The 25,730-nt window shown below is 31.2% G+C and overlaps 2 protein-coding genes across 2 annotated transcripts in view; one reads left to right on the forward strand and one right to left on the reverse strand.

Annotated features, from left to right (window-relative positions):
- Positions 1-2,157, forward strand: part of LOC118200149 (inactive dipeptidyl peptidase 10-like) — a 631,756-nt gene extending 629,599 nt beyond the window's left edge. The window contains exon 21 of the mRNA XM_085812127.1: positions 1,007-2,157. Within this exon, the coding sequence (XP_085668253.1) occupies positions 1,007-1,135 (129 nt within the window). The 3' untranslated portion in view covers positions 1,136-2,157. The remainder of the gene's footprint in view (positions 1-1,006) is intronic.
- Positions 1-25,730, reverse strand: part of LOC118193719 (uncharacterized) — a 59,326-nt gene that overhangs the window by 33,254 nt on the left and 342 nt on the right. The window contains exon 2 of the mRNA XM_035364848.2: positions 2,011-2,134. The gene's annotated coding sequence lies outside the window, so the exon portion shown is untranslated. The remainder of the gene's footprint in view (positions 1-2,010; positions 2,135-25,730) is intronic.

Below are 25,730 nucleotides of genomic sequence, written 5' to 3' on the forward strand. Positions count from 1 at the left end.
TGAATGTGGCTCCAAATACTCTCTCAGTTCATCGCAAATTAAAGTAACTATAAATTTTGGCAATCTGAAATACGCAATGAAAACATCTTTTGGCAGAGCAAAAGCATCAATATATTTTCTATAAATTCGCCACCGATTCAGAGATCTACGACCGTATTCTTCGTTTAAATATGAAAAAATCAGCAGCGAAAACACATACAAAGCCATTGTCTACTTAGCACGTCAACTGCACAACCCTGATTGACGACGCGGCAACACTTTTTCACGCGCTTTCGACAACTTCCGTACTCAGAGAATATAGGATGTCGGGCAGACCTGTTTTTTACTAGCAGCGACATCTGGCGGCCCACAACTTGCTGTCGACTCTCGTAGCGTAGAATAACCGTCCTGTACGTCAGTGTTTTGCCGTGAAGCTGTCTTCACCGTTGCAACTTTGAAGGCTGTGTTGCTGATTGTTTCAGCGTGTTTATCGTGGTTTTTCGACGACTGTAACGCGTCTTTGGAACTGTCCTGTGTAATACTGACGAAGAAATTGTGTTTTGATTCTTCAGCAAGCGCTGTTGTCAGTCGCTCCAAATCCACGAACCCGTAGAACACAACAATATGTTTTACAAATTAAACAAAAAGAGGTGTAGAAATTGTTGGAAAATATCAATTTTTATGCTCATAAACTAAAACTAAATGCTTAACAGCTAAGCAAAAGACTGATCGCATTCCCCCTGAAACTATTTTCCTTGGTTAAAAACACCAGTTCTAGCTGCAGCCCGAAATAACAGGAATAATTTTATTGCATTCTTAGCTTTTTATCATTAATTTAGTGTATTAAAACTTTATTTATCTCTTTACATTTTAATGAATTTCAATTATTTTATTAATTTTTCATTTGGTTTTTTTTATGTTTCTTGATGGCCATGTACAGGACACTTCTACATTTATTGATAAATCGGGCAGTAGAAATTGAAATAGTTCTATTTTATTAATTTGATTTTGTTTGATTTTCTTTCAGATATACCCAGACGAAAAGCATTCCTTGGTCAATGTAAAAATGCACCTCTATCAAACAATGGAAGACTTTCTGGAGTACACTTGTTTCAAGTCCCAAGAAAGGCCTGCGGACATGCACAACGGAAGATAGTTTTTGTAGGAAAGTGTCGCCCCTCTTCTGTTGTTTCCCTTTTCGGGACAGCTCACGTGATCTAGTGAAAGAGCTTCCCATCTGCCCCATTAAGGCAGAGTCTGGCTTTTTTGAGGAAGGTTTGCGAATGAGATCATATGCAGGAAAAGATCGCACATGTCAGTTAAAATAATACTCTTAAGCTAAAGATTTGGAAGGAAAAACAGAGTATTTTAAAATCCTCAATCCACTGCTTTTTTAATATTAACTAAAAAATCGTTTTTATACTCGTTAGTAAAAATTAGTTAATTCAAATAAATAAAGTAGAATCATTCAAGTAGAGTAATAATTTCAATATTTTCACTAAAAGCGTTAAAGAAGCTAAATTTTCAGTTTTAATAAAAATATTTATAAAGCAGTTTTTAACTTTAACTTATTCAGTGTTCTTCCTACATTGTTTTCAGTAGGTCCTCCACAGAAACCTTTTAAAAGTTAAATGTTCATGGGTTCTATGTAATGAATATTTTACACTAAAATCCTCAACGAAAAAAACTAACTTTTGCTCACATATTCAAAAGACGTAGGGGTACAATATTATTGAATTTTAATTTAATAGTTTTTTCTGAGTTTTTATTTTATTTATTTATTTATTAGCTTATTTTGCATAATATTTTATATAATTGTGCAATCTTTCTTAACCCAAAACGTAATTCTAAAATATTTCTCAAGTTCTGTGATTTTAATTACTATAAAATGTAAGCTTCGAGTATTCAGCGTAATTCTCCGTTCTACCCTTACTTTGGAATAGTATGTCACTAACAAAATAGAAAAAGTAAGAATTGCAAACAGAAAAAAAAAAAAAAAATATTCATAACTGTATCAAAAGTTCTACTCACTTTTTCTTTTCACTAAAAGAAGCAATATATTCGTCTTGTTTCCTTTTCAATAAAGTTTTATCCACACAGAAATATAAAATTAATTCATTTCATTTCTGTATTTCGCAGCCACATTTTTCATTTCCTGGAATAAAAAATTTAATAAAAATTGAGTATTTTATGATTTTGTTTCTGTGATAAAATATTTTGCCATTTCGACAACAAAATATTTTTTAAGTAAATGGGAATTTATTTTGCTTCTGAGAATCCTGCAAGAACAATTTTTCATTTTTGTGACTCAGAGAATGTACAACTAATTTCGGCTGCTCATGTTTTGCAATCAAACCTTTTTGTGGAAACAAAACTTCTTTTTTTTTTTTAAGAATATTTTTTTATTGCCGTGCTATTATGGAAACATACTTGTAATATTTGAAGGCACCGACTACAGCTATTTCATTTACACTTATTATTCTTTACTTATCCATATGCCGTTGCATTCATAAACTTCATCTAGAAATTCGATTTAACTTCATCTAGAAAGTTCACATCTTTCAAAAATGCTCTAAGTGTCATTTTCTGACAGCCTATATATGAGCACAGAGCAAAATTTATCAGGAAAAAAAGATTATTTTCTAATTAAAGTATAAAAAATAAGTTATTGGAATAATTTTAGAATTAATTGAATAATCAACTGGCACAGTTTTAGAATTAATCGATTAGTTTTAGAATTAATTGCAGAACCAACTTGTGAAGTTTTAGGATTATTCGATTAGTTTTAGAATTAATTGAAAAATCATTTTTTGCAGTTTTAGGATTAATCGATTAAAAAGGAGATCTGCATCGATTAAGGATAGTACGTAAAACATTTTCTTAAATTTATAAGCAAAACTGAATGCATTAATTGCAAATAGAATGCAGTATTATTGCTCACAAAATATGGACTCGAATCCAAATAAAAAAACAGCTAACTATAAATGTATCAAAGTAAATATTTAAATTATTTGTTGAGACAAGGTAAAAAAAAATAAGGATAGATAGGTTTGAAAAAATAATCCAAAGAGGCGTTTTTTAGCGTTTTGTGTGTTATCTTTATTTATTAAATATCATGTTCTTTACACTTAAACCATAAAATTCAGTTCAACAGTAATATCGCAAAATAATTTTAAATGAGCATATCTTTAGAATTTCCTATACACAGTTCCGCGCGCTGGAGATAAAAAGGTGTTTTTCCTCCCGTAGAGTGTTGCCATTGCTCGCTTTTAAATCGTTGAATTTGTTAATCAAAAATTCATTAAAGTTTTAGAAAAACATGAAATCGATCATAAAACAAATTCCAAATTTCAAATTTGGGCTTTCAAATGCCCATATTTGCAGAAGGATTACGTCATTCAAAATTGAATGGCTCTAGGTACCGTTGTTTTATCACAATGCAAGAAACATACATACATTTATGCAGATTATTCATTATTTAATTTCTTCAGCTATAATACAGGACTGCAACATTTGGTGACAATAATTTAAAAAGTGATATGCCGTTTATAGTGGTTCGAGGAAAAATCGCAAAACGAAAACAATAGTCCTCGAGGGACAAAGTCCCTCTGGACTAAAAATATAAGATTTTGCTTTACACGTTTTCCCAGTGGCAACAAATAGTTCATTCATATATTCTTGAGAAACTTGGAAACTTTCTTTTAGTTCTCGTGGAACGGTTGTCCAAGTCTAAAATAGGAATCATAAAAGTTTTCTTAAGTTAGAGAAATAAAATTCTTTATTTATCCCAGGAATTCCCCAGTTTCACTGTTTAACCCCTTTTCACTCACGGAGAACAGCAATCAATAAGGACAAATCCAAAGCCATCATTTTCGAAAAAACCTACCTATTATTTATTTATTTGCGAAAGGAATTGATGAATTATTTACATAAATTATGTAACTTATTGGTACATTTAACAACAAACAAACTACTATGGGTACGTGTTTAGAAGTTTGGCTTACTCATTACTGGGACCTTAGATGTCAAAAGTAAACTCACTGTCACTGAAAAAACATCCCCTCTACATGTCCTATTTTAAACTGGGATTATGCAGGTAAGAGCAATCTTGGAAAAATACCAATAATATAAACAAAATACTGAAACATGGCTTTAAATCTTAGGAAGGAAGAGTTTCTGGCAATCGTAAGTGATATTCCGTTTTGGCATCCTTACGCTAGATGATAGCTCAGCTTACGCACTGGTAAAATAAGTTAGTCAGCTCTTTTTATTGAAGTTGTAGTCTTACTAAATGAGATTATCCACGTTTGAATTTATTTGCCTATTATCTCTTAATTTAGATTTCCACAAGTAGTGGTTTGTCTATAGCAAAGGTCATGCCTTTTATGCTAAAAGTCCAACCTAAATGGAAAGATTATTTAAAATCATGTACTTGGGAATATTTAAGACGTGAAGATAATTGGCCTGCTACGGTCTGCAGGGACAAAACCTTCATTTTCAGATGAGCAAAAACCCTACAACTTCTTGCTGCGACTGATGCCAGCAAGCATTCAATATTAACGAGAGAACGCGTATGAATGAAATTCTAGCGTTGGACAAGTTTTAAGAGGAAACAATTAAGAAAGCGCTTATATACGAAATCGCGCTGCTCAAATCATCGCTGAGCAAGGATAAACTGTATTTCACATAGCTCACGTGGCAATTGCTTCATACTTCAGCAGACATAAAGACTTTACTTGTTATCTGTATACAGGATATCACGAAACTTATGTTCATATTCTGATCTCTAATGTCTGTAATTGTATTGCAAATCCTATGTTTGCAGTACAAAATATGATTTTTTTAAATTTTACTGTAATAGAATTTTTCTCGTAGGTGACGTTTACTTGTTGCATATAATTGAACCCGTCACAGATATATGTATCAGTAAGTTAAGAAATAAACAGTATAAAAGAGAAACTTTTAGCAAAGAGAAAATTGCGTTTTATCCTAATATATATTTAATAAAGTTCAAATTTCGAGCAAGGGAGTTATATGTTTTAGCTTATAAGAAAAAAAATAGCACTGGATCTTTCTGAAATTTTCCGGATGATTGTTTAATATCGTTATTTCACCTTTTCCTCTTAATGTCTTTTCCTCTTAATGTAAATTATTTCGGGGAGATTGGAGGGGGAAGTTGCTTGCTTCTGTACTTCCTGTTCCTAAAATAATATTTTGAACCTTTACATAATCTTGGATGATTTTGTTCAGATTAATGAACATAGGCCTTTAATGTTATTTAGCAGAGATAATTACTTTCTTACTTTCATTACATAAGCACATAATTATTTCTTCTTTACCGAGTATAATATTTGTTTTTGTTTTCATTCTTTTTCTTTTGTGGTACAGTCTGCAGCGAAAAAAATTACATTTTTCCTCCCGAGAAAATTTTCTAGATTTTTTCTTTTCGTAGATTTTCATAATTTTTTTTCCTCCTATTTATTTTTTCTCCTTCGCTTTTGATATCAACTCCGCCGCTTCATCCACCATTAAAAATAAATGTCTTTTGGAATGACGAGGTATTTTAAGTTAACTGTAAGATAATTGTTGCGAAAGAAATTAGTATTAGCTTTCGTTAGCATATACTGATAAAATTATCTCCTTTTATTAGGAAGAGGAATAAAACCTGTCTTCCGAATGATATAAATAGACTGACACGATTTGAAGATGTGCAAATAATGTTTTCTTTTATAAAATATGCACCAATAGTGTTGTCTTCTTTCTGCCATTGCATTGATTATGCATATGCTTTTGTGCACTTACTGTTAAGGTATCCGGTTATGTTCTAATCATCAATTTTGATGAAATTTTTCGAAGAATTTTTAATTACTTTAATATAAAACTTATACATTAAGCTTCTCCGATTTACTTTTATTTTGTTTCTCCGTTCGTTAGAAGCAGAATAATAGCTGTTTTTGTTCTACGCCGTGAATTGTATGTTTCTGTTTAAGAACCCGAAAGCTGATATCTGAAGGTACCTAAACTATTCTAAATGATTTTAAAATGATAATTTTTATTTGAATAGTTTTGGCGATGTAACACCCAGACGTTACTGTGGTTAGGGAATCCGACTGCGATACCAAAGGCTCCGAGTTCGAATTCAGGAGAAGACGTGGTTGTAACAATCCATCCCTTCATTGGAAGCAAAGGTAGCCCGTCTGTTAGGCGCCTCCATAAAATAAGTGACCACCTTAGGAATGGCCAACGTCTATAACGACTTGTGTCCGCCCCTGTAGGGATAAAAAAAAAAAAAAAAAAAAAACTTTTGGTGATATTCAAAAGGTGATTTTGAACTTTTCTATTTGTTATTAAATGCTCAGGAACACGATTACTTTTCCAATTTAATTTTCAAACTTAGCATTATTTTCTATTCCTTCCGCCTGCATTTGCTTTATTTACATTAAAACATTATTTTTTTCAACATTTCTGTTACGAAAAACATTTAACTTAAAAATATCACTATATTAATTGTATGAAGCTTTCCGCAAATATTCTGTGAAATATTTTGAATGTAATGCTCTAAATGTTTATTTACATATCTAAAATTCTTTTAGACAATTTTGTAAATGAAAAGAGAGAAATTTCTGTATAATATAGAAACTACAAAAATAGCTACTGCATGTACTCGAACAGGTATACATTTAAACAGAACATTTTACTTTTTTCTGAGATTTTAGTTCATTTAATTCCTTATACCTTAATAAAATAAAATATAAAAGTAAAATAATGGTAAGCATTTTTGCGGGAACATTTCTGAGTAATCCTGAAATTAAACACATTTTTAACCCAAAATATTAGAAAAAAAAAATAAATTATACTTTGATAATATGTTTATCACCCGTTTCTATCATTTTAGGCAATATTCGGCTACAACTATAACGAAAATAACAGATTTATTTATATTATTTTCCAAAATGCGGGTGTCAAACGTAGTCGGATAGTTTCAGTGGGTTTTCGGATATTCTATTGACATGCTATAAAATTCTATCAAAATGCAGATGAATTACCGGAGCCGACATGAGCTTCAAATATCAGGTGACCCAAAATAAACTTAATTAAACACAGAAGACTTCATTTGCTTTGGCTTCGGTTTATCTTGTATTATCCGATTGTATGTTAAAATTCATCCCCCGTTCGATTGTGATTACAGATGAAAAAATTCAATACATTTCCAAAGAGAAAATCCCTGATGCTCTTCTTTAGGCGTAAACTTTTGTTTAGAATATTTTAATCGAAGACTTTACTCTAATTCTAATGTAATACTCAAATTGTAATAATTCTTCGTGGCTTTAAAATATTTTGCAAGCCTGATTTTTAACAATATTTTTCATTACTTTAGAAGTCAAACAACAAAAATCAGCGTTATATTTTCAAATTTTCACAGGACTAGTTTCGATGGTTTTACCGAACCATCATCCTAGCTGCAAAAGCGCAAATGAACGAGATAAGATATAATGATAAGATAAGATAAGAAAGCCTGGACAGGAGATAAGCTACTGGCGCCATCTGTTGATGAAACCAGAACTAAAACATAATTTCTTTAATGGCTGAAGGCAAAGATGGATTGGAATTAGGATCGTTAACTAGAACAGAAAGATTTTTTTGAATGTGAAATGCCTCTAGAAAATCCAGTTCACCAATGGAATATTATATTCCACTGATGAACAGAAAATCTTTCTGTTCTAGTTAACGACTTTAGTTACGATCCATCTTTGCCTTCAGTCTTTAAAGAATTTATGTTTTAGTTCTGGTTTCATCAACAAATGGCGCCAGTAGCTTTTCTCCTGTCCAGGCTTTCTTATCGTATCTTATCATTATATCTTATCTCGTTCATTTGCGCTTTTGCAGCTGAGGATGCTGGTTCGGTAAAACCATCGAAACTAGTCCCGTGAAAATTTGAAAATATAACGCTGATTTTTGTTGTTTGACTTCTAAATTAATATTTGTTCGGCGTGTTATTGTATCTTAAGACTTTTTATTGTCGAAGATGAAAATTTCTGCTGCTTTATATTCCCAAATTATTTATTTGGGAAACTCTTATTAAACTTTCAAGCATGTGATGCCTGGCTCCTAGTAACTGATTGGTTTTTTTTTTTTTTTTTTTTTTTTTTTTTTAACATTAAAAAGAGTCTCTTGAAGATCAAATCTTGTCTAGGATTATCTTTCAGACAAAACCTTTATTGGAAAAGTGTAATGTTACTAGGTGACTGTCTTTCACTATTCCATCAAAGCAAATTTCTTCGTTTCTAAAATTAAATATAAAAGAATCTGATAAACGCCCTAAGCATTTAACTATCTCTTTAAATTTTTCTGAAATACTTTCCATGTGATGATATGTTTTTCTGACATCTCTTTCTCATTTTTTTTTTTTTTTTTTTCATTTTTCTTACTAATTTATCTTTGACTCTCTCTCCCTCTTTTTGTCGATGTGCAAATCTTAAGTCTCTTTTCTCTCTTTCTTTCTCTTTTGAAGGACGTGCTTATCTAAATTTCTCTATTTACTATTTTATCTCTTTATATTATGTCCCTCTTTTTCTATTTCATCGACTCTCTTTAACAACGAGTCTATCACAGTATGTCTACTTATCTTTATCTCATTCTGTCATTCTATTATACATATAACTCTCTATTTATTCGGCTATTTTGAAGTATCATTTCTGAATCTATATGCCTTTCTTTCTCCTTCTCTCTCTTTTTACTTCCTTGTACGAAGTAAAAAGGAAGTGTTGTAATCGCGAAAAGCTTCAGGCAGCATATTTCAACGAAACTATCCACTTTGACTGCTTTCGAATGCAATTTAACGATGTTGTTTACATATATATTTAACGATGTTTTTGCGTAATATCTATACGTAAGGACAGAATAAAAGACTCTTTTCCTCAAAAAAACTAAAAAACTGCTTTAAAATGAATTTTGAAGAGAATGTTTCGTGGTGTCTGTACGAACGTATGTACGTACGTGCGTGCGCATAACTCAAAAACGAGTAGCCTCAGAACGTTGAAATTTTGTATATAAGACTACTATAACATGTAGATGTGCACCTCGTATTTTGGTTTCAAACGGCCGCGCCAAACATATATAAGTTTTAAATAACATGGCGGACATATTTGTTTACATTTGAAACAGCAGGATAGTGGATTTGTTGCCAATCTAGAGAAACTTAGCTTCGCAACAACAAAGGTAACGCCTTCATTTATTACTGCCAATTAAATCTTGCTTAATCCCTTCTGGAATTTTTTCGAGGAAATAAGTGTTTAAGATTTACTTCGTAATTTTTAATATAGATATTTTGAGTTTTTATGTATTTATGCCTTCTCGCGAAGTGACAACTGAATTAATTGAATGAGAAATACTCAATCGTCAGTGAAAAACTGTTTCTTTTTTGTTTTGTTTGCTTAATTTCTTTTATACATCATTCTAGCTTTATTATAGTATTTGAATGGAACATGTGGCAACGATTATATAATTCTATTCTTTAAATGATATAAATTTTGTGCATTCTGAGTTATAATATGAACGAAATATAATACTGTTAAGTGAACCTAGCGCCAGAGTGTCGCTATGGTAAACAAAGTGAATTTTAAAGAATGCATTTATTCTATTGTGGTTTATGCGCTGTCGGCGAAAGTAGGTTTAATTGAATCTAATAAGTTAAATGAAATGCAAGAAAAAATGCGTATAATTTAATATTCCGTACAAGGAAGTCATGTGGTGTACACATCAGATTTTCTTTTTTTGTTGTTGTTGTTGTTTTTGTTATACATCTTCCACGTTTTTTTTACCATTACTTGACTGCATTTAGAACACCGACATATTTTAAAATTTTTGTATAAATTTAGTTAATATACTTTAAATTAATTTCTCGATTCCTTTTGCTGCGTTTTTCTTAATATAGTTTCTAATGAGTCTGTAAGATCCTTACGTCCAGAAGCAATTAATAGAGAGTCTACAATGATTATAAATTTATCCAAGACAGTTTTTTTTTTTTTAACACGAGCCAAAAGCAGTAATATAGCATTCCTACAATAAACTTCTAAAATATTGAAAAAGACAGAAACAAAATTAACTTTACCCTTCAGTGATTTTAAACAATAACATTGTATAATTTTGGAGTCGTTTAAATAATTATAAGCAAAAGTTGTAAACATAAATTTTAATGTTTTAAAGAGTTGCAAAAATTATTCAGTATATGAGCTATCATTTCTTAAAATTCAATTTTTAGAATAAGAATTAAGACTATTATCAGGTATAATAATCTTTACTCTCATGTTTATAATATCAATATCAGGACAATGTGATATTTTATGCGAAACTGAGCAACAGATATTCAGTTGTTAAACATATAGTTCCATCATTCTGTTAATGTAACTATATGTAGATGTTGTTTACATATATATAATTATTCCCGATAAATTTATTTGAATCATTAAAATATGAATAATTAATATGTCTATTTCAGTTACATATTTTCATATTGTTTTCTGAATTTTCAGAGTAAACTGTTACAATCAAAATGCTTAATACCTAGTTCAATATCCTTTATTAGTTACATAACATTCTAAATTTACAGTTAGAAATTTTTTCTGAAATTTCTAGCATATGATAATAAACGTTTAATTTGATAAAGATATATGAAAACTCACTGTTTATTATATTTTTATTTATGTATTTCATCTCATTTGCTTTTTAATTTTTATTTCATTTGTTTCATATGTATTTCATTTATTCTTATTTTTAAGTGTTGTTCTGTATCTGTCTATTTTCGCTTCCAGAATGTATTTCACATTTTTAAACTTATTTAAGATTTAAATTCAGATTTTATAAAATTTATTAGAAAATTTTAAATTGGAACAGGGATTTGTTTTCAGAAATACGAAATGACGAAAGGCGATCTTCTTGAATTATTGATGATTGTATGGAGAGATTCCAGTTCCCCTTGAAATGTCGTGATCTTTCTATGAAATCAACAACGATTATCTTGTTTTAATTGCTTAAATTTACTTTCTATTAGCTAAGCCTTTTAATTACCAGTTAATTAATTTTAAATTTAAATTCTTTATTTATATAATAATTTACTATCTAAATTAATTTTACTTCACATTTCCTAGGAGATAATTTTTGTTTTATATATTCTCTCTCTCTCTATATATATTGTTATCAAATATATATATATATATGTACAGTAAGACCCCGCTTAACGCTGTTTTGTTTAGCGCTCTTTTGGTTTAGCGCTCTTTTATTTCAACCCGGGGATTCCACGAAATCGCTCGCAGCATACGGGGATTCCCCGAAATATTATGCAGCGATAGGTTTCAAATACATATCCGAAACAGTGTACTTATATTTCTTGTTTGGTGCGGTATTGTACAGACATATTTTGAAGGGGTAAATGTGGAAGATGTCGAAGAAATAATTCAAGAAGCAGCGGCTAGTCTTTCTAATGATGAGCTCAAGGAATTAACTGAACAAGAAGAAAACAAAAATGTTGACAGCAGTGATTCAGAAGAAGAGCAAAAAGAACTTTCGATGGCGTTTGTAAAAAGGAGTTTGTCTATCATAACTGAAATAACCGAATTTTGACAGGAGCTCAAAAGTAAGGCGTGGTGTTAGAGATGCTCTATCCGTTTATGAAGAACTTTTAAGAGAAAAACGCAAAAGAAAAAGGGCAAACAACATTAGATGCTTTTGTCACAAAAAGGCAGAACACTGAAAACGCGGAAGGCTAACTAAATATGACTGACTGAGAATTTTATTTGTTTTTTTTTTTAAGAATATTCGTTTTGTTATTTATATTTTGTTTTTATTTTTGCAAGAAATAATAATGTGGTATTAATTTGGGCTTTAAGAAATAAATGTTTGGTTTTATTTTTATTAAAAAAACATACTTTTTAAATTTAATACCTAACCAATTTCCTAGCCATCTTCCCCTAACCCCAATATTTACATGTAAAGATAGCCTCCTTTAGCGCTGTTTCGCATTATGCTCTACTTTGATGGAACGTATCCCCCGCGTTAAGCGGGGTCTTACTGTATATGTTGTTTTCAGATATATTTCCTTCCCTTAAATGTGGTATAAGTTCATTTTCAACTACTGTTTTAGAAAACGGATTTAAAAATTCTGAAAAGTAAGTTTTACATATTAATCATAGCAAGATTCAGAAAGATAATAGTGTAAAAATTTATATCATTATTCAGCAAAATAAATATTAAAAAATTATAAAAATTACACCAACGAATGGAGAGCAATTTATTTAAGGTAATACTTAATTTCCACATCTACGTTAATATAAATAGCCAGACTCAGCCTTGGGGGTTGTATCCAAATTGTAATATATTATTGAAATGCGATTATATATATGTGTTCATGAATATATATATATATATATCTAGTTGCATTTATGTTTTCAGTTTAGTAGTTTATCATTTAATTAGTCCTTTATATAACAAATCAACTTCTACACGATATCTCTTTCACTTCAACTACAGGACTTTTGTATCATACACAGATCAGTCAACGAAACACTTAAAAACCGTTGTACATTGAAATATTCTGAACATTTGATAATAAAATTAATTATAAGACTTTTATTTCTGTTATATTTCTTAGTTGAAGAACTTTTAGTGATAGGACAGTAGAATTTCTTTAGATATACTTTCGAAAATTTTGTTGATTAAAGCCGTAAAATAGGAGTTAGGTCTGTTACAGTAATGGAATGCATTAAAGCCAGTGAACAGATATCGTTAAGCATTAATTTAAAATGTTACGCCTTGGTTGCAATCTATAGAAAACACATCTTTCATTATTTTATCAATCAGTCTTATCCTAAGGTGACAGTTTTTTTTTTTTTTTTTTTTTTTTTTTTTTGTGTTATATGTAGATTAATGTATGATAAAGAAGAATGTAAAAACGTTAGTTTTAAAATAAAGTAATGAACTAATCATAAATAAACATGTTTAATCATTTAATAATAAGATTACAATTATAAATTAATTGATAATTAAGAATAAATTCATATATATTTATATACCTAACCCTAAAATAAAGAGGGAAAAAAATCAAAATGTTTTCACTACTCACTAGAAATTGGCTCTGACCCACAGCTTCTCCGTAAATAAAACTTTAGGAACTTCTATCTAACAAGCTTCCTAGATTGAAATTCATCTAAACAATAGCGAAAGACGTTTCTCTCCCTTTCCAGCAAATGGCGTCATACCCACAGTATTAAAGATTTTCATTATACAGTTAATTATTAATTTATTTAAATCCAAGTAATGTTCTTCAAAGCGTGTGAATCGAAACGTTCGTTTATTTATTTTAAATGATTAAGGAAAAAAATGTAATTTATAAAAAATTAAATTAAAATCTGAAATAAATTTTTGATGAAATATGAATATTATAAGTATGCATCTAATTCGTTAATTGTTTCATATAACGTATCTGTCTCATTTAAAGTATTTTTTGATAAACTAAGTTTCATAAATACGTTTTCCAAAATGATATACCGGTTTTTATTGTTTGGTGTGATGGTAAATTTTCGTGGTCCTAAATCAAAAGAAATACTGACTGTTATTTATTAATTTTCTTAATTTAATTTACCTTTTTCTAATCTTCTTTGTTTTCGTAAGTATCAAAAGGCTGTAACAGTGCATTTATCCGAAAACTATTCGATGAAACGTTGCAAACTTCGTAGACTGCTGAAGTACCGGAAATATTAATATCCCTATTAATAAAATTATAAGACTCTCATGATAGGTATCTTGATGGTATCATGGAAGAAATAAAATTTATGCTTTCACAATTATTTTATTTAATTCATTGTGCATTTTAAAATAAAACTCCAAAGCAACTAAAACTGAATTTCACGGACAAAAGAAAAATAAGAAAATTTTATTTTAATGACGAAAAGCGATCCACAATATAGCACTCTACAATAAACTTCTAAAATATTGATAGGAACCGGTTTACTTCGGTTTTACTTAAGCAACTAATAATTTCTACGAAACAGAGTTTCCATATGCACTGTAATTGCCTTTTGAATTGGTTTTAACGTCTCTTAATCTTCTGCATGAAAATATGATGAAATGTATTTCTGTTTTCTAGATTATTCAAAAATTATATTTAAAAATGGAAAAAGATGTAAATTTCTGTTCAGAATCCATGATGAGAATTAATATCTTATATTTTGCAAAGTCGTTTGGAAAGGAATTGGATCCTTAACATGAAATTCGATTCTTTCTGTCCTAATTTCTGAACGGTTTTGCCACCAGTACGTATTCAATACCCTTTCGTTTCCTCTCCCATCTTAAGAAATCTAGGAAACACTGCCGTTAAATTTGGCAATTTACGAAAAAGACTGATGTAAACAAATGTGAATATTCGCAGAAGGGGCGCGAAGTTATGTGTTTTATAGCAGAATATCCCCATAAAGACCTTTTTTATTGTAAACATGTTGGTGATTATAAAGAAAGAACTAGAATGCACTCAAGTCCAAAGTTCCTTTTTTGATGTTTTTAAAGTGTTCTGGAAGGGTACATTTCAGAATATTCATGCGAAAAATAGATATAGAATTATTCCTTAAATAATTCATCGTAAAATGTTTTTGTTTATAAATATCCACTCATGAATAAACTACTCAATTTTTTATTGATTTTAATTTTTTTCTTTAATCCAATAAGTTCATTCTCATCAAATTCGACACATCTAGTGAATTCTGCCATTTAAAGATACGAGCTGCGATGGTACGCATTCGTATATTTTAAATCTTATATTCATTCAGTAAATTAGATGTCACCAAAAAACCATAAACTACTAAACTATAATCGAGAAATTTTCTCTTAGCATAAAGTTTTCAGCATTTCTGTAAAATTATTTCTCTAGATTTACCATTCTGAACTCAAGGCACTAATTGCAAAGCATACTCAAACCGTACTTAATAGTCTAATCTCAGAAGTCTTCCTTTATTTTAAATTACTTAATACTTTATAGCATACTACCTAGATAACAGCCTCACTGTTAGAATGCAAATAGATGCTTAGAGAGTTATAAATAAATGCAATTTTGTACCATAATAACTTAAGCGAACACTACTGTGTTTCTGATTTTCTCAGATTTTGAAACTCTCTTTATTTATATTCACGACTTCACTGTTGATATCATTGACTGCATCTATACATAGCACATCTATACATAGCAGCGTGGAGATCTTTCTTCTTTGTACATAAATCAGCGACTGTAAATACTAATCAATCATGGAAAATCATTCTTTGTTTCGCATGTGTTATTATTTTAAATTTTCTGCTCCTACCTTTTGAATAAGCGAAATATTGTATTTATAATTTAATCCTCTTCTGAAATGTTTTGTTTTGACCTTCTTACCTTAATATACAAAATGTAAAAGGCTATAATACAGTGGTATCAAACTCGCGGCACGTAAGTATAAGTATATTTCAGTTAAGTATCTGTTGCAAATGCAGTGCTTACAGTTTTAGAGATAAAGACAGGAACAGAGCTATTGAAGGGAAAAAAACAAAGCTTTATATACACCAGGCCACGTGATAAGGCAAGGTGAGAGGATTTCCCACTTTGGTACAGCTTATAAATACTGTTTGCCATTGTACAGCCCAGTATTCTGAATTTTCCGGTATTCCGGTTAAGTAAGTTATTTAGTAATCAATTCAACATACTAAAATTGCTTGAAATAAACGCCAGTCTAAGAATTAATATTTGCAGGGTTTGTCCTGAAAGTAGTAGGCCTGAATTTTTTATTTCAATGTATTCACAGATTTGACACATCGAATTCATAGTTTTCAAAATATGGGCCTTCTGCATCAAAGCATCGTCTGCAGCGATTCTGCCAATCAGTGAAGGCTCCCTGGACCGCAAACACTGGAATGCTCTTCAGCTTCCTCGTTACGACCTCTTGAATGGCATGGACCGAGCCGTGAAGCCGTCCTTTTATGACTCTTTTCAGTCGGGGGAAGAGGAAAAAGTCTGAAAGGGCGACGTCTGGGCTGTAGGGTAGCTGGGGAAGCTGCGTCATGCTATGTTTGGTCAGAAAGTCCATGACAGCAAAGGCTTGATCCAGTGATTGTCCATGACAGCAAAGGCATGATCCAGTGATTGTCCATGACAGCAAAGGCATGATCCAGTATTGTCCATGACAGCAAAGGTATGATCCAGTGATTGTCCATGACAGCAAAGGCATGATCCAGTGATTGTCCGTCCATGACAGCAAAGGCATGATCTAGTGATTGTCCATGACAATCACTGGATCATGGAGGCTCTACGCATTGTCATGATCGAGCCTCCATCATCCAGTGATTGCTGGACGGACACGGGTGACTCGTTCTGAGACTTTAAAGTACAGGTACAGCCCAGATGTCGCTCCTTCATTCTTCCTCTTCCCCCGACTGAAAAGGGTCGCACTTAGAAGGGGTGTAACACCAGGGTACCTGGGTTTAGGACCCTACCCCTTGTCGAACATGTAGGTTGTTTCGAATGTTGTCATGAGTAACTAACATAAGATATAATATTTTTTTATAAATTATGATCACATTTTTGAGTAATGGGATAATAAGATATTTTAACGGAAATAAAGTGCGCGCCGATGTCCAATAAAGACCTGAAAATGCCATATGGGAAAGCTGAGAAAGGGGAAAAAGAGCTAGCTTTAACCTGAGTCCTAGAGATACATATAATACAGATAGTGTGAGTCAACTGGTGCACTTAAATCATAGCGTAAGTCATAAAGTACAGTACAGATAAAGTAAGTCAAATTAAACAATATGAGTACTAAAAGTATGGCCATAGGCCGTTTACAATTATTTAGAAAGGGTCACGAAAGGACGGCACCGCAGCTCGGTCCAGGCCATTCATAAGACCGTAACAAGGGAGTTGAAGATCATTCCAGCTTATGCTTTCCAAGGAGCCTTCAGTTATTGGCATAGTTGGCTGGAAACGCTGTGTTGATGCAGAAGAGCCATATTTGGAAAACTATCAATTCAAATGGGTCAAAATTGTGAACGAATATTTTGTTTTTTTAATTCAGTCCTACCACTTTCCGGAGAAACTTTTACAAAGTATAACCAAGAGAAATTTCTTGCTGGTACCAAACTTTAAATTTCAGAAAACAATAAATATAAATTTCAAATTTTGCCTTTGTGTTGTTATTATAATTGCTTATGTATGTTTCCATAAACATTCAGCTCGTGGAATTTAAAATTTATTCTATTTATTTATTTTTGCTTTGTTAAAACTTTTTGAAATTTTGTGAAAAAACATTTTCTGGCCCATCAGTTGCTTTTATATCGGATACTTAGCCCGTATGCAGTTTGAGTTTGAGATCACTGGTATATTTATTATGTTGTATGAAATGTTTTCTAATGCATAATAAACATTATGTTTTGCCCAGTTTGTACTAATCTTTTTAAATCTAATTAAATTTTATTTTAAAGAGTATAAAATTATATGTAAAATATTTCCTGAACTATATTAAATTTTGAATATGAGTTATGATGCAATGCATTAAATACATTCCACACATCATTTCGAGCTTTCTACTTCATAAATTCTGAACGCTTGTTATGACTACATGTTAATTTATCTACAATAACCAAATATTATCTGCTTCTCATATATATTAAATAGCATAAAATTTATGTAAAAGTCGAGAAATAGTAAATGAAATGTATTCTGAATTATATTATGCGTTTATTGTACTGTGTGTGCATTATTTCCACTGTAAAAAGCATTAAATTTTGTTTAGAATCTAAGAAGTTGTCAAGAAATGTATTCTTCTTTATTTAAAAGCTCAGAAATGGTGCATGAAATTTGTCTCTATTGTATTTAATATAAAAGATTAAACTAAAGAAATGCAATTTCCACAGCATAACCAACCCTACCTTTTAACCCTAACAGAATCATAGCTGTACATTGCAGAAATATTTTTCTCATGGTATACTTTTATGCCTTTGAATGTTATTTTTCTTAATTGCACCACAAAATGTGTAAACTCTTTACAAAATTTACTATAAACATAAACTATTTTGTAGGTTTTTCCATCGGTAATCATAACTTATTTTATATTTTCTGTTTTAACTAAGTTTATCGATATATATCCAATGCCTTTAACTTTCTCGTAGAAGTAACAGTTTTCATTACAGTGTTTAACAAGACTATTTTTAGACATTTTTTAGTTTTATCTATTTTACACAATCGACTAGAGATGAAAATATAATCAGTTAAATAGTAACATGGCCTATATTAATAGTTAAGGACTTGCAGAATTTTTATTATGATCACTGCTTTATTTTAGTAAATAATACTCCCTCCGTATCTAAATGATTGTCTTCTTTGCATACTGGGAGAAATCCCGGCGTTTTGGCTAGGTCTATTCCGGCGTTTTGGCTAGGTCTATCCCAGCGTTTAGGCTAGGTCTATCCCGGCGTTTAGGCTAGGTCTATCCCAGCGTTTTGGCTAGGTCTATCCCAGCGTTTAGGCTAGGTCTATCCCGGCGTTTAGGTTAGGTCTATCCCAGCGTTTTGGCTAGGTCTATCCCAGCGTTTAAGCTAGGTCTATCCCGGCGTTACGTAGACAAACTTCACTTCTGGAGGAAAATTAAGTCTTCACAGTGACTAGAACCATCGTTTATTCGGTGGTAGACTCAGACTCGGCCAGACCATATGGTACTGGCTTGTCTGCCTCTTGGATGTGGGTACGTTGCATGGTTAGATATCGAAGGTTGTCATTGGTGGTTTGGCTCCCCTTGGTCAACACTGGGGGATGGTCGATGTCTTTACCTTTGTTCTCTTTGTGGTGGATGCCGTCCACTTTTGACTTTTGGAATTAACCCAGACTGTGTGAAACACAATTGTCTCCCTGGATAGACAGGGAGGTTATGTCTCCCCGGACGACTTCTAGGTTTTGGAGAGTTTAACTGTGTATCACAGCCTTGAGCATGTGGGTCTGGGTGCCCCTTCCTCCTAGCGTACTGTATCAAAATAATTGTTCCACTTTGGAGAACAATGTTTTTTTCCTGCTCTGTCACTAATTTCAAGGCGTCAGTACAATTTATAAAGTGGGATAAAACTATATGTGTATAATAAGTATTCACTTAAAGTAATGAGATAGAAACACTGCCTTCTCCATGCCATTCTGCCATTCTTCAATTCATTCAATTTTACGGTATTTGAAACATGCTTCAATGTACGTTCTTTTTTAACTCTCTGCATCATTGCCAGTGGCTCTCCCATTGTAAAAGAAAGGCTTCTTAATGAAGTACGTTTGCAAAGCGGGGCCTTCATGATGTTTTCCGAAATCTCTTCGAATCCTTCGAGTCGACGCCCAGTATGTTTCTTTACTTTCGTGGCAACATTAGCGGGTTCGCTTCTGGCATAGCAGCATTTGGATAGCTGTCGTATCCTAGATACAATTTTGGCCGCCGCATCATATTTTTTACCGATTTAGACGTTATGACAGCAAAGCATACTATATTTTACTATTAACGTTTCTATATAGCTCCTGCAAAATCGCATTTCTCCCTTCAGACCTTAAATTGCGATAAATCGACATATAAAATCAAAATTCTATTTTATAAAAGGTAACTTCTACTTTTTATTTTCGTTTCTATTTCGATACGAATTTATAAATCGGACAATCATTTCTTTATGGGAGGTGAGAAAAACGGAATATGCTTATTTTTGCTTATAGAGAAAAATACCGCTTTCAAGGTTTTGTCTTTTTAATATATTACTTTTAAATAAAAACTTTACATTTAGTTTTCCGACACTAATTTTACATTTGGCATTGTTGACAGATGGAAAATATTGTCCATTGTTTCAACAATCCAAGACCATATCAAAACAATGCAGATATTATTTTACGCCTTCAGCTTTGTTAGATAACTTCGGATAAAAAACAAAATTGGATGTCTTACTTTCATAATATGACCGTAAAAATTTTTTTTAAACTCTTGTTTTGTCAAATTATAAATCGAGATCGCTAAATAAACCTAATGTGATCGAGATAAATCGGGATCACTGAATAAATTTACTGTGATCGAGATCGCTAAATGAACCTGATGTGATCAAGATAAATCGGGATCGCTGAATAAATTGTGATCAAGATAAATCGAGATCGCTAAATGTTTAATTTGACAAAAATTATTAATTATTGCAATGTAACTATGCAGGCTCGAGCTGATATTAAAGCTACCATTACAAAGGGAAAATGTTACACATAGAAAGCTATTAATAAAAATGCTACAGACTTTTAATTTTGCAGAATTTTGCATATGAATTTGTCTAAAAAATGCTGATTGTCATTGTTCTATAAAAAACTGAGTGTTTATTTCTTGGTTACTTAAAATAATTTTCCTTATACCTGATTTTAGTCATATATATCTTAAATACTTAAAACTAAAATATGTTTGCAGAAAGTGATGTTAAATCCCGAAATGTTTCTCGTTAGATGTATTCCTGTTCTTATTTTAACTCAAATTTATTTTCAATAAGCCTACATCAAATAAAATATTCAGCTTCTATATAATTATAAATCTGAATTTTGAAAATATTTATTCTTATATTTGTATTCTTTCTCTCAACTAAATTATAACACACATGATTTCGTCGAAGCAATTATTTGAAGTACTTCTTAAATTTGTCATATACATTATGCATAATAAGGTGCATCTAGAATCTGTAGAAATCCAGTCTTTGGTGGTAGAAATACAAATTATTGAATTCTTATATACTTTATTGTTGAGAATATTTCTAACTAAATAAACACTTATTTGAATAATAAAATGTGTTGTGTGAACTTATTGTATAACAGCAAATCATTCCTTCTCAAGAAAACAAAATCCATATTTCAGTATTCGAATTTATGACTTTACATCTCTACAAGAATAATGTTACAATTCAAGAAACTGTGGTTCAATATTTTGAGGGGAGATTAGCATGCTACAGACCTGTTAAAAGAATGAATGTCAAAAAGTGTATATTTTTCTTTCATTCGGCAAGATGGCTCATAGTATATAATAAATTTGTTCATTACTACACTAAATATATACAAATTTACGTATAGCTGTAAGTTGAGGAATCCTGGTCACATCGCTCGATTTCTGTAGACTCTAAATTATATATTTTATTTTTACTATCCTGCGCCCTCTAATGGCGGCTTTTTATACAATGCCATCTATTGGCGGATTACAAAGCTATAATAACGAAGAGGGATATTCTTGTAGTTTAAAGTCATGACTGTAATAAGAGATTTAAAAAAGTAATTTAGTAATCAATTATTAATTAATTCAGTAATTATATTTCTCAAGGCTAATTTCAATACGGTCTTGAGAATAAAGCAATTCTTTTCAAAATTTAAATACAGTGGCTAACATTAGTTTTCGAACAGTTGAACTTTAAATTTATTTAATAGATCTTGCAGTAAATATTGAAATTTAAATTTTTAAATTCCCCGTTTTCACTTAATATTATTAGTCCAAAGGGGCAATTTGCCCTGAAGGACTATTAAATTCGTTTTCGCATTTTGCATTGAAAACTATAAACTATATATGTTTCTCGAATGGTGATAAAACGGCGGTACCTAGAGCTATCGAAATTTCTGTAACGCAATCTTCCACAGAATAGGCATGTGGAAGTCCTAATTTGAATTTGAAATTTGTCTTATTATCGACTAGCAGCTTCGCTGCCAGCCTTCGTCTGGCTTTTAAATGTACCGAAAAAATGGCTGAAGAGAATACCAAACGTTAAATTTAAAAACTGCATAGAATTTTACTCTGCAGAACAACTTCATAAAAAACGTTATTATGTATAACAAAATTACAATGAAATAAGCAATATCCCTTAATACAAATATTAATTACCGTAATAAATAAATTAACCAACTTCCCTTTGCAAAATCTTAAGAACTCAAATGGTAGAAAGGAGGTTAAGAACGTTGTTTCCTAAAAAAGTCACTCAAAACTTTTCAGTATTTTACAAACAGTGAAATAAGCAAAAAGTAATATGAAAGCAACTCAAAAAATAAAACATTCCGCGCAGAATTTTACTCTGCAGAACAACTTTATCAAAAAAAAAAAAAAAAAAAAAGTACTATATATATAAAAAATCTCATGTGTACACCACATGACTTCCTTGTACGGAATATTAAATTATACGCATTTTTTCTTGCATTTCATTTAAACTTATTGGATTGAATTAAATCTACTTCGCCGACAGCGCATAAACCACAATAGAATAAATGCATTCTTTAAAATTCACTTTGTTTACCATAGCGACACTCTGGCGCTAGGTTCACTTAACAGTATTATATTTCGTTCATATTATAACTCAGGATGCACAAAATTTATATCATTTAAAGAATAGAATTATCTAATCGTTGCCACATGTTCCATTCAAATACTATAATAAAGCTAGAATGATGTATAAAAGAAATTAAGCAAACAAAACAAAAAAGAAACAGTTTTTCACAGACGATTGAGTATTTCTCATTCAATTAATTCAGTTGTCACTTCGCGAGAAGGCAAAAATACATAAAAACTCAAAATATCTATATTAAAAATTACGAAGTAAATCTTAAACACTTATTTCCTCAAAAAAATTCCAGAAAGGATTAAGCATGATTTAATTGGCAGTAATAAATGAAGGCGCTATCTTTGTTGTTGCGAAGCTAAGTTTCTCTAGATTGGCAACAAATCCACTATCCTGCTGTTTCAAATGTAAACAAACAATGGCCGCCACCAAGAGAAGTATTAGGCTTAGCGGCACTTAAACAACTTTAAAATTGTTGATAATTCTAAAAATATTGCATAGAGATTTACTAACGGCATAAAAACATTAACCGGAAGATAAGAGCAACATAATTCATTTTTAAAGCAAAAAATGTACAATTTACAAACATATAAGAATAAAGAAACTGAGCTCACGGAGCCGAGTCATGCATATATGTATATACTTTTGATGCGGCCGATTGCAACCAAAATACGACGTGCACATCTACATGTTAAAGCAGTCCTATAAGCAAAATTTCAACGTTCTGAGGCTACTCGGTTTTGAGTTATGCGAGATGCGTACGTACAGACGCCACGAAAAATTCTCTTCAGAATTCATTTTAAAGCAGTTTGATAATTTTTTTGAAGGAAAAGAGTATTTTATTCTGTCCTTACGTACAGATATCACGCAAAAACATCGTTAAATTGGATTCGATTGCAGTCAAAATTGATATTTTCGTTGAAATATGCTGCCTGAAACTTTTCTCGATTACAATACTTCCTTTTACTTCGTACAAGGAAGTAAAAAAGACAATGAAATATGCCAATCTCTGAAAAACAGTGACATAAGAAATACGATAAAAAATTGTTGCCAAAACCATATTTCTAAAAGAATGAACCTATTCAAAATGATGCGATTTCATCAAAAATCTATCAACAACAATAAGACAGGAAAATTGTTGCCAAAATCACATTTTTAAAGATGTGAGAAGTGTACTCGGAAGCTTCATTTAAAAAACCTTTTAAAAATACATAATATTATCATTTTTCCAAAATTCTTTTTGTAAAAGCATTCGTAAGGATGAAAGTTTAACGTGTCCAAAAATAAAAAAAAATAAACTGTACATTTTTAAAAATAAACTTTTTTAGAAAAATTCCCATTGAAAAAGTGTTAAGCTCCCTTTGTTAAATAAATTCGTATTTAATCGATTTATTGAAACACGAAATTTATTTTAAGTTCGTAAAATAGCTAAGTGCCTACGTTTCATGACGATGTAAAAATGGAGTGTGTAGAGTAAAATCTCGCTTTCCTATAGCCCATTATGTTTCAAAATAACACGATTTCGTCTCAAAACATGAAATAAAAAAATTCGAATTCGAATTTCGAAAAAATCGCTTCGAAGGGCACTGGCTCTTGTGTAGATGCACCTATGTACCAAATTTCGTAGCCGTGGGTCTATTAGCTTACGCGCATCGCGAACAAAAGACACACTCACACAGACAGACTCTTTCTTTTATTATATGTAGAGATTTCATATTTTGTAACACTTAAACCAATTTTTGATTAAAAAACTCAACGATTTCAAAACCAGCAATGGCAACACTGTACGGGAAACAAAGAAACAAACAAACAAAAAATTTAAACTCCAGCGCGCGAGACTCTGTATCGGAAATTCTAAAGATATACTCATTTTAAAATTATCTTCAGATGTTGCTGTTGAAAGCTAATTTGCTGTTAAACTGCTGTAAATAATTTTAGTTAGCATTATTTTAAAAATATTAGTAGTAATAGATGCTGTAGAGTCGTTAGGTCTGTTTTAAGCAGGAGACGTGAAAAATAAACAGTGCCCTCGAACCTGAACCTTTCAAATATACTCCCAGTGTGCTACCATTACACTACGAAGGCATGCTGAAAGCAGAGACCTTATATACTCTCCCTTTTAAAGGCGGACTGGGGATTAGGGGACCCAATCGCCAAATCCTCTTGGCAACGATTAATTGTCCACCACCTTTTAATTTGGGCCCCACTGTAGAGTCTAGGATTTTTTGATGCAAGGGACATGAAAAATCTGCAATGCCCTCGCCGGGACTTGGACCTGGAACTCTCAAAAACTGCTACCGGTACACCACGAAGGCATGCTGGAAGGAGGGATAAAATACCTTACAATTGTTTTCGAAGGAGACAAAAGTAAGATGGTACACAGAGTTTGAGAAAAGCTGTTTCATATTATCGAATCAATATGCTGAATATCACAGCATAATAGCGCGTAAGAGAACTATCTTTAATACATTTCAAAGCAACATCTATTATGATCTTAGTTTAATTTGATTAACCTTCTAGTATATGATTACTCTAATAACGGGAGAATTTCTAAAAGAAACTTTTTATAACTTTCTTTCGAAAGTATAATAATTAAATCCAAGAAATTAGTCTAAAATATAATTAAAAAAAGCTTGAACTTATTCTTAACTTTTTGGTTTCAGACAGAACTTCTAAAATTTAAATATTCTGTCTCTTCTTCATACAATTACAATGGCAGAATCTGCATCTAAGATAATAACACGAAACAACTGCGAAAATTAACCATTTATGAAATGAAAGAAGCTGTGCAGAAAGTTTAAAAGGTTTATTTCAAAGAATCTCTTTGTACGATCTGTTAATGGCTGCACCACCAGAATATAATGAACGAAAATTATTTTTGTCACGCGTTCCTCATGAAGCTAAAGCTTAGTTATTCATTTAAAAGTAGTTTTCTTTAACTTATCCCATTAGAATTTTACATCTGACGTTTAGAACTTTACTTTGAGATTTATTACCGCTATATTTCAAAGCTTGGCTTTAAAAATAAATCTGGCTTTCATTCTAGCAGACGATGATATGTGAATTTTAAAAGCAACTGACGCATGACTAATTTCATTAAAATTACAGTTTGGAATAATTCATGGAAAACAATACCGAAGCATTTTCATTTGTAAACAGCTCATTATCTAAAACAAAACGATATTTTTCTTTCATGCTCTTAATAGTATATTAAAGTAAAACACATTATTATCTACCGATTTCGCAAATCTCCGGAATTTAAGATTAAAATTAATCATACTCCTCAGAACACTGAATACAAAGCAAATATATATAATTTAATTAAAGAATCTTTTAAACAGTCTTCTTATTTTCTTCCACGAATTAAAAAACATAACAAATACCTA

Source organism: Stegodyphus dumicola, chromosome 2 (assembly GCF_044657685.1).
Source record: "Stegodyphus dumicola isolate Sdum_Otavi_A_Nest chromosome 2, ASM4465768v1".
Classification (NCBI taxonomy): Eukaryota; Metazoa; Arthropoda; class Arachnida; order Araneae; family Eresidae; genus Stegodyphus; species Stegodyphus dumicola.